This window comes from Dendrobates tinctorius, unplaced genomic scaffold (assembly GCF_039654945.1).
Source record: "Dendrobates tinctorius isolate UK_male_01 unplaced genomic scaffold, ASM3965494v1 ptg000006l, whole genome shotgun sequence".
Taxonomy (NCBI): Eukaryota; Metazoa; Chordata; class Amphibia; order Anura; family Dendrobatidae; genus Dendrobates; species Dendrobates tinctorius.
In genome coordinates this window covers 11,700,243-11,713,991 of record NW_027361674.1, presented here as the reverse complement: position 1 = coordinate 11,713,991, position 13,749 = coordinate 11,700,243, and the positions used below count along the sequence as shown (strand labels likewise).

The 13,749-nt window shown below is 40.3% G+C and overlaps 1 protein-coding gene across 2 annotated transcripts in view; it reads left to right on the top strand.

Moving 5' to 3' along the window:
- The window catches only part of BRF1 (BRF1 general transcription factor IIIB subunit), a 338,242-nt gene extending 329,908 nt beyond the window's left edge, over positions 1-8,334 (top strand). For both annotated transcript variants that reach the window (XM_073570652.1, XM_073570644.1), the window contains 3 exons: positions 1,065-1,116; positions 6,288-6,432; positions 7,988-8,334. In XM_073570652.1, coding sequence (XP_073426753.1) covers positions 1,065-1,116; positions 6,288-6,432; positions 7,988-8,025 — 235 coding nt within the window. In that variant the 3' untranslated portion in view covers positions 8,026-8,334. The remainder of the gene's footprint in view (positions 1-1,064; positions 1,117-6,287; positions 6,433-7,987) is intronic.
- Positions 8,335-13,749: the final 5,415 nt, after the last annotated feature.

Here is a 13,749-nt window from a genome sequence, read left to right as displayed (position 1 = left end):
CTGGTGCGGCTGAGATCTGATGTTTTTAGTCTGGGAGGGGGACAATGCTTATGGCCCCTTCCTAGTCTATTAATATCAGCCTGCATCTTTCTGCCTAGCCTTTGTTGATTATAGGGGAGCCCCATGTAATTTTTGGGGGGACAGTTCCCCATTTTAATAACCAGTAAAGGATAAGTATACAGCTTTGAGCTGATATTAATAGCCTGGGAATCGCCATGTATACTACCCCCTTCCCGGGTTAGAAATATCAGCCCTTGGCTATCCGCTTTCCCTCAGCTGGTTAAGAAAAGTTTGCAGGATCCCACAACATTTTTTCCTGTAATTTATTGATTTTTTAATTAAATACATGTACAGTGAGCTACACACACACTGTACTACAGTAATTATGTATGTCATACACATTTCGATCTATCATATATATATGTTGAAGAATGTTTACTTTGAAAACTAGCTTGAAATGACATAGATAATTACTCTATGTAAAAGCTAATGATTAAAATCTCATTGCATACATATTTCATTGGGATATCAGATGAATGCTAGGTGAGCAAATCGCATTGGACGTGCAATAAAATCGCATGACACTTGTCTGACTTTTCAGGGATAACATCAGACCTATTTTATTTATGCTGATGGGTGTGAGCCCTGAAATGCAATGCGCACCAAATCTTAGGAGCTAAAAAAAAAAAAATGGGTGCAAAGTAGGTCAACCAATTGGTGGTGTAAAATTAGAAAACAAAGATGTCTAAAGCTGCCCCAGATTTATAATTTTGCATGAGCCAGTGTGATAAATTTGGAGCATTTTCAAATTATCTAGTCTAAGTATACCCTGTCTATTTAGTAGATGGGCTTATTACCAGTTTGTGTATATGCTGCAGGGATGCATGTTTGTATCCAATGGTTCTGTTCTTCTGACATCACAGCTTTATTTTTGTAATATACTTTGGATATTATTTGTTGCAGGTCATATGTACTGCTGCCTATTGATATTGAGCTTTGCTTGCTCCTTCATCTTTTATTAATTGCAAGGAGCAGCCATGATCACTTTCTATTTTGTCTTTCAGATTAAGGCCGTTGGTTTCTACGCAACCATCGAAGAAGGCAGCAGTGGAGCAGGTACCTGTCAGATTGCATTTTATTACAATAAAGGTCAGGGGAAGTTACAGCTGGGAAGCAAAGAGACTGAAGCCGTGTCTTGTTTACAGTGCTTCCATTAGGCTGGCTCCAGTGATCAAGGCGTTGATTATTTTCATGTACCCTCCATACAAAGCCAGGGAGAACTTTTACTTTTTGGTTACTCACCAGATACTAGGATAGTGTTCCCTGTGGTGAGAGAGCTCATGTACAGATGCACATATGCCAGTCTTGGGTCAATCATAAGGAATACCCGCTGTTTGATTAGTCTGCCAGCGCAGAACGAGCCCGGATTGTCTTGTTCTAGTGACAGATGCTTGCGGCGAGAATGACATTTAATGCATAGAACTGAAATCATCCCATGTGAAATATTAAATACCCTTTGGCTGCCTGTCATTAAAATGAGATGTTTTATAAAATAAACCATCGTTTTATGTTCTAGCAGATGTTCCTAGGCTTCATATATACAGATGAGCATGGGGTCAGTTCTTATGGGAATATGGCAATTTGCTGGTTACAATATAATTAGAAATTTTATTTATTTACATATTATGAGAGTTGGAAAATTGAGTAATAACCTTTCATATTAAGGAATCGCTTAATATACTCCTATTATTATAACTGATACCTGTATGGGGATTACACGGGAACAATCTTCTACAATAAATGGAGCATACGTCTCTAGAACATCAGTATTTTGTGATCAGCACTGGTCTGATAGCCCAATAATTAAAACAGTCCCTCTCACCCTACCAGCCACTGCACTACTGCTATCCTATTAGTCTGGGACTAGAGTGCAATTTTGCGTGTCCAAACATCTCTGTGTTCCACTGCTACAACGCTGTGTACTGCAAGTGAATGGGGTCATTTTGCGACCCGCAAGTGAAAAAAAAAACAATTGGTTTAAACTTTTTTTGACTTGCTTGTTGCAGATCCCATTTACCAGCATTATGCAACAACAAACAGTTATCTTTGGCCATGCGACCTGTGTTGCAGCCAAAATTGCCATGTAGTCCTAGCGTTAACGTGAATGATGGTGAGTAGCAAAAACAAAGGGTATGGCCATTCTGTAAAAAAGGAAACGTTATGCCAGCTCACCGATTTTGATAGTCCAGTATGCATGGAAACCACAATCCGACCTTTCATTTGGTAGATGAGAAATATTCCAGCTCCTGGTAAAAGTATTCTGCTTTATTCCATATAAAAGTTAAAAATTACATCTAAGGCAAAGAGGTGCAAAGTGACGCGTTTCGAACGTACACAAACATTCTTTGTCAAAACTTGATGGCCATTCTGTACATGTGGACATAAGTTATAAATTGATAGCACATGCAATCAATCTTGAAAAGTATGGAACTTCTAATTGTAAAGGGTTGTCTAATCGGATTAATTCCCTTCATAGGTATTTTAGTAGACACATTCGAGCAATAGGCTGTCCTGATGCACAGCTCCTTTAAGGATGTACAAGTGGCAAATCCAAACCAATTTAGATCAAGTTAAAGGACAATTAAAGCGCGTGTACGCAGAAATTTTTTGAATGGGTAAAAAAACGACAAATCCTGAGTAGTATAGTGAGTAGTGGTTTTGAAGAGATTTTCGAAGCATTTTGCAGTCTTCTGATTGGACAGTGCTGAGCTTGGCGTGGATGCCATCAGGAGCCACTTCAGAAAGTTACATGCACCTTCTATTCTCCCACCAGGAGTTTATCAAAACTTGATCCTGGAAAGATAAACGCTGAAAAGAGTGAACGTATAAGAAGTTTAACTACAGTCATATGTTAAAGTTTGGGCACCCCTATTAATGTTAACCTTTTTTCTTTATAACAATTTTGGTTTTTGCAACAGCTATTTCAGTTTCATATATCTAATAACTGATGGACTCAGTTATATTTCTGGATTCAAATGAGGTTTATTGTACTAACAGAAAATGTGCAATCTGCATTTAAACAAAATTTGACCGGTGCAAAAGTATATAGGCATCCTTATCATTTTCTTGATTTGAACACTCCTAACTACTTTTTACTGACTTCCTGAAGCACTAAATTGGTTTTGTAACCTCATTGAGCTTTGAACTTCATAGCCAGGTGTATCAAATAATGAAAAAAGGTATTTAAGGTGGCCACTTGCAAGTAGTTCTCCTATTTGATTCTCCTATGAAGAGTGGCATCATGGGCTCCTCAAAACAACTCTCAAATGATCTGAAAACAAAGATTATTCAACATAGCTTTTCAGGGGAAGGTTACAAAAAGTTGTCTCAGAGATTTAACCTGTCAGTTTCCACTGTGAGGAAAATAGTAAGGAAATGGAAGAACACAGGTACAGTTCTTGTTAAGCCCAGAAGTGGCAGGCCAAGAAAAATATCAGAAAGGCAGAGAAGAAGAATGGTGAGAACAGTCAAGGACAATCCACAGACCACCTCCAAAGACCTGCAGCATCATCTTGCTGCAGATGGTGTCACTGTGCATCGGTCAACAATACAGCGCACTTTGCACAAGGAGAAGCTGTATGGGAGAGTGATGCGAAAGAAGCCGTTTCTGCAAGCACGCCACAAACAGAGTCGCCTGAGGTATGCAAAAGCACATTTGGACAAGCCAGTTACATTTTGGAAGAAGGTCCTGTGGACTGATGAAACAAAGATTGAGTTGTTTGGTCATACAAAAAGGCGTTATGCATGGAGGCTAAAAAACACAGCATTCCAAGAAAAACACTTGCTACCCACAGTAAAATTTGGTGGAGGTTCCATCATGCTTTGGGGCTGTGTGGCCAATGCCGGCACCGGGAATCTTGTTAAAGTTGAGGGTCGCATGGATTCAACTCAGTATCAGCAGATTCTTGACAATAATGTGCAAGAATCAGTGACGAAGATGAAGTTACGCAGGGGATGGATATTTCAGCAAGACAATGATCCAAAACACCGCTCCAAATCTACTCAGGCATTCATGCAGAGGAACAATTACAATGTTCTGAAATGGCCATCCCAGTCCCCAGACCTGAATATCATTGAACATCTGTGGGATGATTTGAAGCAGGCTGTCCATGCTCGGCGACCATCAAACTTAACTGAACTGGAATTGTTTTGTAAACAGGAATGGTCACAAATACCTTTATCCAGGATCCAGGAACTCATTAATAGCTACAGGAAGCGACTAGAGGCTGTTATTTTTGCAAAAGGAGGATCTACAAAATATTAATGTCACTTTTATGTTGAGGTGCCCATACTTTTGCACCGGTCAAATTTTGTTTAAATGCAGATTGCACATTTTCTGTTAGTACAATAAACCTCATTTGAATACAGAAATATAACTGAGTCCATCAGTTATTAGATATATGAAACTGAAATACCTGTTGCAAAAACCAAAATTGTTATAAAGAAAAAAGGTTAACATTAATAGGGGTGCCCAAACTTTAACATATGACTGTATAGAGATGAATAGAAAACATCTTCAGTAATTTTTAAGTGTCTTTTGCAGATGTTTTTGAAATGCATCCATTCCCAATAACTGTGTGCACATGCCGTTAGGATCTTTTTTTCTGAGTTTTCAGAGTGGAAATTCAAAATATATTGAAGAAATTTGTGATGTGCACAGTGAGTTTCTTCTCCAAAAACTCTGTGCACAAATCCTTAATCTATATACCATCTCTTTCTTTTCTGTGCTACTATGTACAGACACTGCACAATGTGTGGCACCGTGCCAGTTCCAGGGCATTAAAGCCCCTTCATTAGTATCAGATCAGTGTGGGATCAACCTCTTGTACTCCACCTGTCAGCTACATATGCCACCGATTTGCACCTAGAACTCATGATGGAGAGTTGTAAAATAATAATACCATTCTAATATTTTCAGGTCAATATTCCACATTCTGCCTGAGATGGCAAGTGATCTTATTCCTTTAGTGCTTATGTGACAGCATTTTAAAGAGTAGCAATAAGATGCAATCTAATCTTGTCAGACGGCTCAGTATTCTGCCCAGGGACACACATTATCACTTTTACTCTTCATTACAAAAATGCCACATTTACAGAAGTTCTCCAGGATGGAAAAAGGCAGGATAATTAGGAAGAGGTCACATTTTAATTAGACCATTTCTTTTCTTCTTGTGGACATCTCGAGTCAACGAGCAGCTTATTTTGGGTTCCACGGCACTCACACGCAGTTCTCATGCTGGATGAAAATTCTCAGCATGATCCGTCCCAAAGAACAAAGTTTCTCCTGTGCCACTTAATCCCTTTTTCTAGGATTGGTTATTTATGACTGGTTTAGCACTGAACTCTCTTGGGCATAGAACAGAGCAAATCTCCAAGATGACTGTGAACTTTCATAAGCAAACATTGCACCTTGAAGTGGCTGATTTTGAAAAATATTATCTTAACTTTTTTTTTTTACTCTTTTAAATGGATTTTTTGCTATAGATATTAGTCCAGTGTTTTTTCTCCTAACAGCTTGTTTGCTAGAATTGACTGTATTCTTATTTCTTAGTATCAGTGGCCTCTAACCTGCTGCTGTTCAGCTGTTGCATTGGCATATCTTTGTAAGCTCGTAGACTAGTACATCTGACAAAACTGAGATATGGCATGTTGGCAGATAGACAGTTAAGGTACTGTCACACTTAGCGATGCACCAGCGATCCCGACCAGCGATATGACGCGGTCAGGATCGCTGGTACATCGCTAAGTGGTCGCTAGTGAGCTGCCACACAGGCAGATCTCACCAGCGACATCGCTGGGGACGGGGGTCGCTACTTACCTGTCACACTAGGCGATCCTGCGTCCTCCCGCCCGGCTCCACGCTCGTCTCTCCACAGGAAGCACCGCAGGAAGCTGACGACGAGAAACAGTCCAGCCTGATCTCACGCGATCAGCGATAACCAGCGGGGGAGCGGGTCGTAGGTAGGTATCACACACAGCGTCACAAGTTATAGCGATATTGCTAGAGATATCGCTTAGTGTGACAGGCCCTTTAGTGGCTCCACCTATCTAATATCTATGAAGGTGTCGCAATCTCCGCTATTGAGTTTGGATTTGAGCATGCCCGATCCTTTGTTCCCCCAGGAGATAAGCTCTTTGCAGAGTTGACTGGCAGCAGTTTATTGAATATAGTAATAAATACTAAAGACCAAACCTCACTTGTTCAGTTGATGTTCTTTATTTTGTAGGAATCCAGCAGCCCTGTGGAGAGTCCGTCTGTTGTTGTGGAAAGTGGACCAGTTGCATATAACCATGAGGAAGAAGTAGAGGAAGAAGAGCAGGAGGAGGAGGAGGAGTATTGTGTCAGTGCACTTCAGCTGATGGGAGGCAACGGTACGTACAGATATATGGTCCGGTTTCTGTCTGTGGGCACAGACTGGCATTTAAAAGGTTTGTGCAGGGTCTTTCTCTTCTGCTCAATCTGACATCTAGCGTGGGTATACACTGCTCCCGCTGGATGGGACAATTGCTGAGGCAATCCTTAAGGGATTGTGCATGTCCTGTGCTAATTAAAACTTCACATACACAATACCTGCCAGGCATCGGACGTTTGCCTCTGCAACTTCATGCTCCATGCTGACTCCTTGTTTTCTTCTGGCACCTTAGACCAAATGTATTCATGTATGTCTTTAAAGCAGACTCTTAGCAAAATGACACAATATCTTTTGCACTGTTTTGACTATTAGTAGAGCGGTCCTGTCTCTTACGCTACCCTTACAAATGTCAGCATAGTCTAATGACACATCCACTAAAGTATTACTCTGTTCTTACAAAATGAAGCAGAATATTCTCAGAACATCACAATCTTCCTGTTATTCTTCACTGCCATAGTGTTGTCTATTTTTTTTTCTTTTTCAAATTAATACATTGTATAAAGGTAAAATAAGCTGGTTATCTAATTTTCAGGACAACTTTATTTTTGAAGATGGTCATTAAGTATAGGATCCATAGCAGATAATTTCTACTCACCTACTAATTGTGATACTACTCTTGTTCCGTTGGATTTTGTGAATTGTCTACAAGTGATGACGTTCTGATCATGTGCATGTGACTGCTTCAGCCAATCACTGTGCTGGTAGCACGGTAGGCACCTGACTGTTGAGGACAATTATTGGCTCCATGGGTCACATGCATGTAGTCAGAATATCATCACTTCCAGACACTCAGTCCAACATGCCCACAAGAACAGTTGCGCTGAAATGGTGGAGAATCGACAGGTCAGCATCATGTTGGTTTTTTTTTTTTTAAATGCATCTCTTGATTTGTATACAATTTAACAAAAATGTTTGACGCCTTTAGATTTGGCAAAAGAAATGTGATAGTTTGTTTTCATTAATATTTTCTAAAGATCTTTTACGCCTAAATATCTAAATATGGCTGGTGTTACAGTTCCTACCAGGATTATCCATTTCTACAAGATGTCAGAAGCAGTATATTACTGGTCATAATCTCACAGACCTAGAGCAGAGTTACGCTTCATTTAGCTGTAGTGGTAATCATGCTGGTTGTCACCCAAAAACAACTGAACAACTTGACTAGGAAAAATAATAATAGCTGAAATGTTTTGGGTTTTTTGTTTTTAAATCCTCATGTTACAAAACATTCATTCATTTTATATCTGCACATTTTTGAGACTTTTATCATTTTCCATTTAACTACTCCAAAGAAAGCAACAAGATGATAAGAGAATTTACAAACCTTAGAGTAGCATTACCAGCGAGTCAGTTTATCAGCCGGCCATAATTTTGTCTCCATGTAATGTTTATGGCATACTAGAATTTAATCTGACCCTAAATCACATGAATAACAAGACAATATCCATGAAAACTTCCTTCAATTGTTATATAGCCGCACATTATATGTAACATTTTGCTTTTTTTTTTTCCAGATTATGGCTGTGAGCTGGATGATGACGATGGTTATTGACTAACATGTTGTGGACAACAGCAGAGTTCACTATCCAGTGATTATGTAATATATGGACTTGTATCTATTATGCTGTTCTGTGATCAGCACAATTACGAATAATTTGCGTTTTGTAATTGATCTTACAAAATTCTGTTTATTTTGGTCAGTTCTCATTGGCCTTGGACCCATAAGCATTTAATGGGTTACTAGTACTTGAAACTTATGTTGTTGTAGCTTTCCTTTTTTCTATTGCTATTATTTTTATGTCGTAATTGTTTTGATAAATCTGTACTTAATATTAAACCAGTGAGAGCATGGATTTAACAATGTGTTGTGTTCTATCTAGTAACATTCACCCTTCAGCTACACACTTAAACTACAACAGAACAGCACTTCACTGTACCTACAGATACAGCTACAGTAAATCCCTTTTCTGTTTTTATTTAGCAGCTACTACCAAAACGAATACAGAGTTATACCTAGAGCTGGTACAGAGGGAATGGGACAAATCCTGTACCGCCTCCGAGGATCTGCTTTATACATAATACAATATATAAGTTTTACCTGAGTAGTTAATTTAATTATACAGACCTAAGAAAAAATAATTAACAAAATGGTGTCCAAAATCAATAAATTAAAGACACAATATTGTAAACATCAGTTTCCAAATGAGAGTTTAGTCATATGGAAAAAGGAAGAGACACATCTGAATTAAAATACACTTTTATTAGGAAATTTTATAAAATTAAATTATTAAAACCAACAGAGTGCCTATGTCTATTAGGGGGACCCTACTAAATCCAGGATTAATAAACAATTATTATGCTGGTATAATTGAAGTAAGTTGCCACCACTGATATATGCAATAATCACAGATTAAACTATAAATTTATATATATATATATATATATATATATATATATATATATTATACACTACACTACTGTTCAAAAGTTTGGGATCACCCAGACAATTTTGTGTTTTCCATGAAAACTCATGCTTTTATTAATAAAATGAGTTGCCAAGGAATTTAAAATCTAGTCCAGACATTGACAAGGTTCGAAAAAAAGATTATTTGAAATAATAATTTTCTCCTTCAAACTTTGCTTTCGTCAAAGAATGCTTCCTTTGCAGCAATTACAGCATTGCAGACCTTTGGCATTCTAGCAGTTAATGTGCTGCGGTAATCTGCACTTTTTGCGTACCATACGGTCAAGCTGCTCCGACAACAGCTCAATGGGGTTGAGATCTGGTGACTGCTCTGGCCACTCCATTACAGATAGAATACCAGCTGGCTGCTTCCTCCCTAAATAGTTCTTGCATAATTTGGAGGTGTGCTTTGCGTCATTGTCCTGTTGTTGGCTCCAATCAAGCGCTGTCCACAGGGTATGGCATGGCGTTGCAAAATGGAGTGATAGCCTTCCTTATTCAAAATCCCTTTTACCTTGTACAAATCTCCCACTTTATCAGCACCAAAGCAACCCCAGACCATCACATTACCTCCACCGTGCTTGACAGATGGCGTCAGGCACTCTTCCAACATTTTTCAGTTGTTCTGCATCTCACAAATGTTCTTCTATGTGATCCAAGCACCTCAAACTTGGATTCGTCTGTCCATAACACTTTTTTCCAATCTTCCTCTGTCCAATGTCTGTTCTTTTGCCCATATTAATCTTTTCCTTTTATTATCCAGTCTCAGATATGGCTTTTTCTTTGCCACTGTGCCCTGAAGGCCAGCATCCCGGAGTCGCCTCTTCACTGTAGGCGTTGACACTGGCGTTTTGGGTGTACTATTTAATGAAGCTGGCAGTTGAGGACCTGGGAGGCGTCGAATTCTCAAACTACAGACTCTGATGTACTTGTCTTGTTGCTCAGTTGCGCAGCGGGGCCTCCCACTTCTTTTTGTACTCTGGTTAGAGCCTGTTTATGCTCTCCTCTGAACGGAGTATTACAAACGGTTATAGGAAATCTTTAGTTTCTTGGCAATTTCTCACATGGAATAGCCTTCATTTCTAAGAACAAGAATAGACTGTCAAGTTTCACTTGAAAGTTCTTTTTTTCTGGCCATTTTGAGAGTTTTATGGAACCAACATATGTAATGCTCCAGATTCTCAACTAGCTCAAAGGAAGGTCAGGTTTATAGCTTCTCTAATCAGCCAAACTGTTTTCAGCTGTGCTAACATACTTGCACAAGGGTTTTCAAGGGTATTCTAACCATCCATTAGCCTTCTTACAAGTTCTCAAACACAAAATTCCATAAGAACACTGCAGTAATGGTTGTTGGAAATGGGCCTCTATACACCTATGAAGATATTGCATAACAATCCAGACGTTTGCAGCTAGAATAGTCACTTACCACATTAACAATGTATCAAGTGTATTTCTGAATCATTTAATATTGGCTTCACTGGAAAAACTGCTTTTCTTTCAAAAATAAGGAAACTTCTAAGTGACCCTAAACTTTTGAACTGTAGGTGGTGTGTGTGTGTATATATATATATGATATGACACATATATATGATTTTTCTCTTTATAGGCATATTTTTGAGTAAAATGTACATTGTTCTTTTAGTCTATAAACTACTGACAACATGTCGCGGAATTTCCAAGCAATACATTTTGTATGTTTTCCTGACAAAGAAAAATGATCAATTTTAAAAAAACAAACAAACAGTGCATTCAGACCTCAAATAATGCAAAGAAAACAAGTTCATAATAATTTAGAAACAACAATACTAATGTTTTAACTCACGAAGTGTTCAGAAATCAATATATTGTGGAATAAATATGATTTTTAAAAACAGCTTTCATGAATCTTGGCATGTTTGCCACCAGTCTTTCACACTGCTTCTGGCGCAAAAATGCATCCATCATCCTCTTGATTACATTCCAGAGGTTCTCAATATGGTTCAGGTCTGGAGAACAGGCTCCCCATGACAGGGTTTTGATGTGGTGGTCTCTTACTTTTTGGTGGTTTCTTACTTTTTTCCAGAGCTATATATGTGTGTGTGTATAATAGAGAGAGATATATATATATATATATATCTCTCTAATATATAAAGCTCTGTGTGTGTGTATGTATGTATGTCCGGGATTGGCATCCGCACCGTCGCAGCTACAGCCACAAAATTTGGCACAGTCTCACGTCTGGACCCCGAGAGCGTCATAAGCTATGTTGTGAGGCAAAATTTTAACCCCACGCGTTCCAATTCACCAAACAATTTTGCCCCTATCTGCATAATGGGGAAAAAGTGTGTGTGTATCAAGACCCGCCCCTCATTATGATGTCATAATGGTTGCCATGGCGACGCTCATGTCATCATAGGTTGCAAGCCCCGCCCCTCATTATGATGTCATAATGCTTGCCATGGCTAATGTCATAATAGGTTGCAATGTTGAAGATTCTGTCACAGTGGTTGCCATGGTGACGATGTCTTAATAGGTTGCAATGGTGACGGTTATGTCATAACGGTTGCCATGGTGGTGATGATGTCATAATGCGTATATGGGCACGGGACTATGGGATGGAGGATGTGTGATGAGTATATGGGCACTGGACTATGGGATGAAGGATATGTATGACGGGTATATGGACACGGGACTATGGGATGGAGGATGTGTGATGGGTATATGGGCAATCGACTATGGGATGGCTAATATGTATGATGGGTATATGGGCATGGGATGGAGGATGTGTGATGGGTATATGGGCACTCGACTATGGGATGGAGGATGTATGATGGGTATATGGGCACTCGACTATGGGATGGAGGATATGTATGATGGGTATATGGGCACGGGCCTATGAGATCGTGGATATGTATGTTGGGTATATGGGCACAGGACTATGGGATGGAGGATAATTATAATTTGCTATAACTAACCACAGTTAGTTACTATGCCCGGGCAGTGCCCATGCGTTCCAATTCACTAAACAATTTTGCCCGTATCTACATAATGGGGAAAAAGTGTGTATCAAGCCCCGCCCCTCATTATGATGTCATAATGGTTGTCATGGCGACACTGATGTCATCATAGATTGTAAGCCCCGCCCCTCATTTTGATGTCAGTCATAATGCTTGCCATGGTGACGCTAATGTTATAATAGCTTGCAATGGCGAAGCTGCTGTCACAATGGTTGCCATGGTGACGATGTCTTAATAGGTTGCAATGGTGACGGTTATGTCATAACGGTTGCCATGGTGATGATGTCATAATGTGTATATGGGCACGGGACTATGGGATGGAGGATGTGTGATGGGTATATGGGCACGGGACTATGGGATGGCGGATATGTATGATGGGTATATGGGCACGGGACTATGGGATGGAGGATATGTATGATGGGTATATGGGCACGGGACTATGGGATGGAGGATGTATGATGGGTATATGGGCACTCGACTATGGGATGGCGAATATGTATGATGGGTATATGGGCACTCGACTATGGAATGGAGGATATGTATGATGGGTATATGGGCACGGGACTATGGGATGGAGAATATGTATGATGGGTATATGGGCACGGGACTATGGGATGGAGGATGTGTGATGGGTATATGGGCATGGGACTATGGGATGGTGGATTTGTATGATGGGTATATGGGCATGGGACTATGGGATGGAGGATAATTATAATTTGTTATAACTAACCACAGTTAGTTACTATGCCCGGCCAGCGCCGGGCTCTTCAGCTAGTTAGTATATATATATTCCAAATCCAAGGGTTGCTGAGCGGAGATGGAAAAGATCCCATTCCAAGGAGCACTTCATCGCATTCAAACAGTCCCTCGCTATTTTCAAGGCCACAGTCGCCACGGCAAAACAAGCCTACTTCTCTTCTCTCATATCCTCCCTGTCTCACAACACTAAACAGTTAATCAACACTTTCAAGTCTCCCCTCTGTCCCCCAGCACTCCTTCCCTCTCCACTCATCTCAGCCAAAGACTGCCTCATTTTTCAAGCAGAAGATTGATAAAAGAGACAGTTTTGGTCGACAATCCCCAGAGCCCTTCCTCCTAATTGCTCAGCCCTCCTCCTCTAAAACCAACTTCTCCACCATTACAGAAGATCGACTCTCCACTCTACTCTCAAGATCACATCTCACCACCTGTGCACTTGACCCGATCCCATCACACTTCATTCCAAGTCTCACCACAGTCTTCATCCCAACCCTAACCCATCCCAACCCTAACACTAACAACATGTGTTATCTCCTCAAGCATTAAACATGCCTCAATCACACCTATCCTCAAAAAGCCCTCTCTTGACCCATCCTCTGCATCTAGCTATCGCCCCATATCACTTCTCCCTTATGCCTTAAAACTATTGGAACGATACGTCCATCTTGAAATGTCCTCCCACCTCTCTTCTTGCTCCCTCTTCAACTGCTTACAATCTGGCTTCCGACCGCTTCACTCGACTGAAACTGCTCTAACTAAAGTCACCAATAACCTACTAACTGCCAAATCCAATCGACACTACTCTGTTCTACTCCTCCTGGACTTGTCCTCTGCCTTTGACACAGTGGACCATTCCCTATTACTACAGACCCTCTCATCTCTTGGCATCACTGACTTGGCCCCATCTTGGATATCGTCATACCTAACAGATCAGACATTCAGCGTCTCCCACTCGCACACCACCTCCTTGCCTCGCCCCCTGTCTGAGTCCCACAAGGTTCAGTCCTAGGGCCTCTGCTCTTCTCCATTTACACCTTCGGCCTTGGACGGCACATAG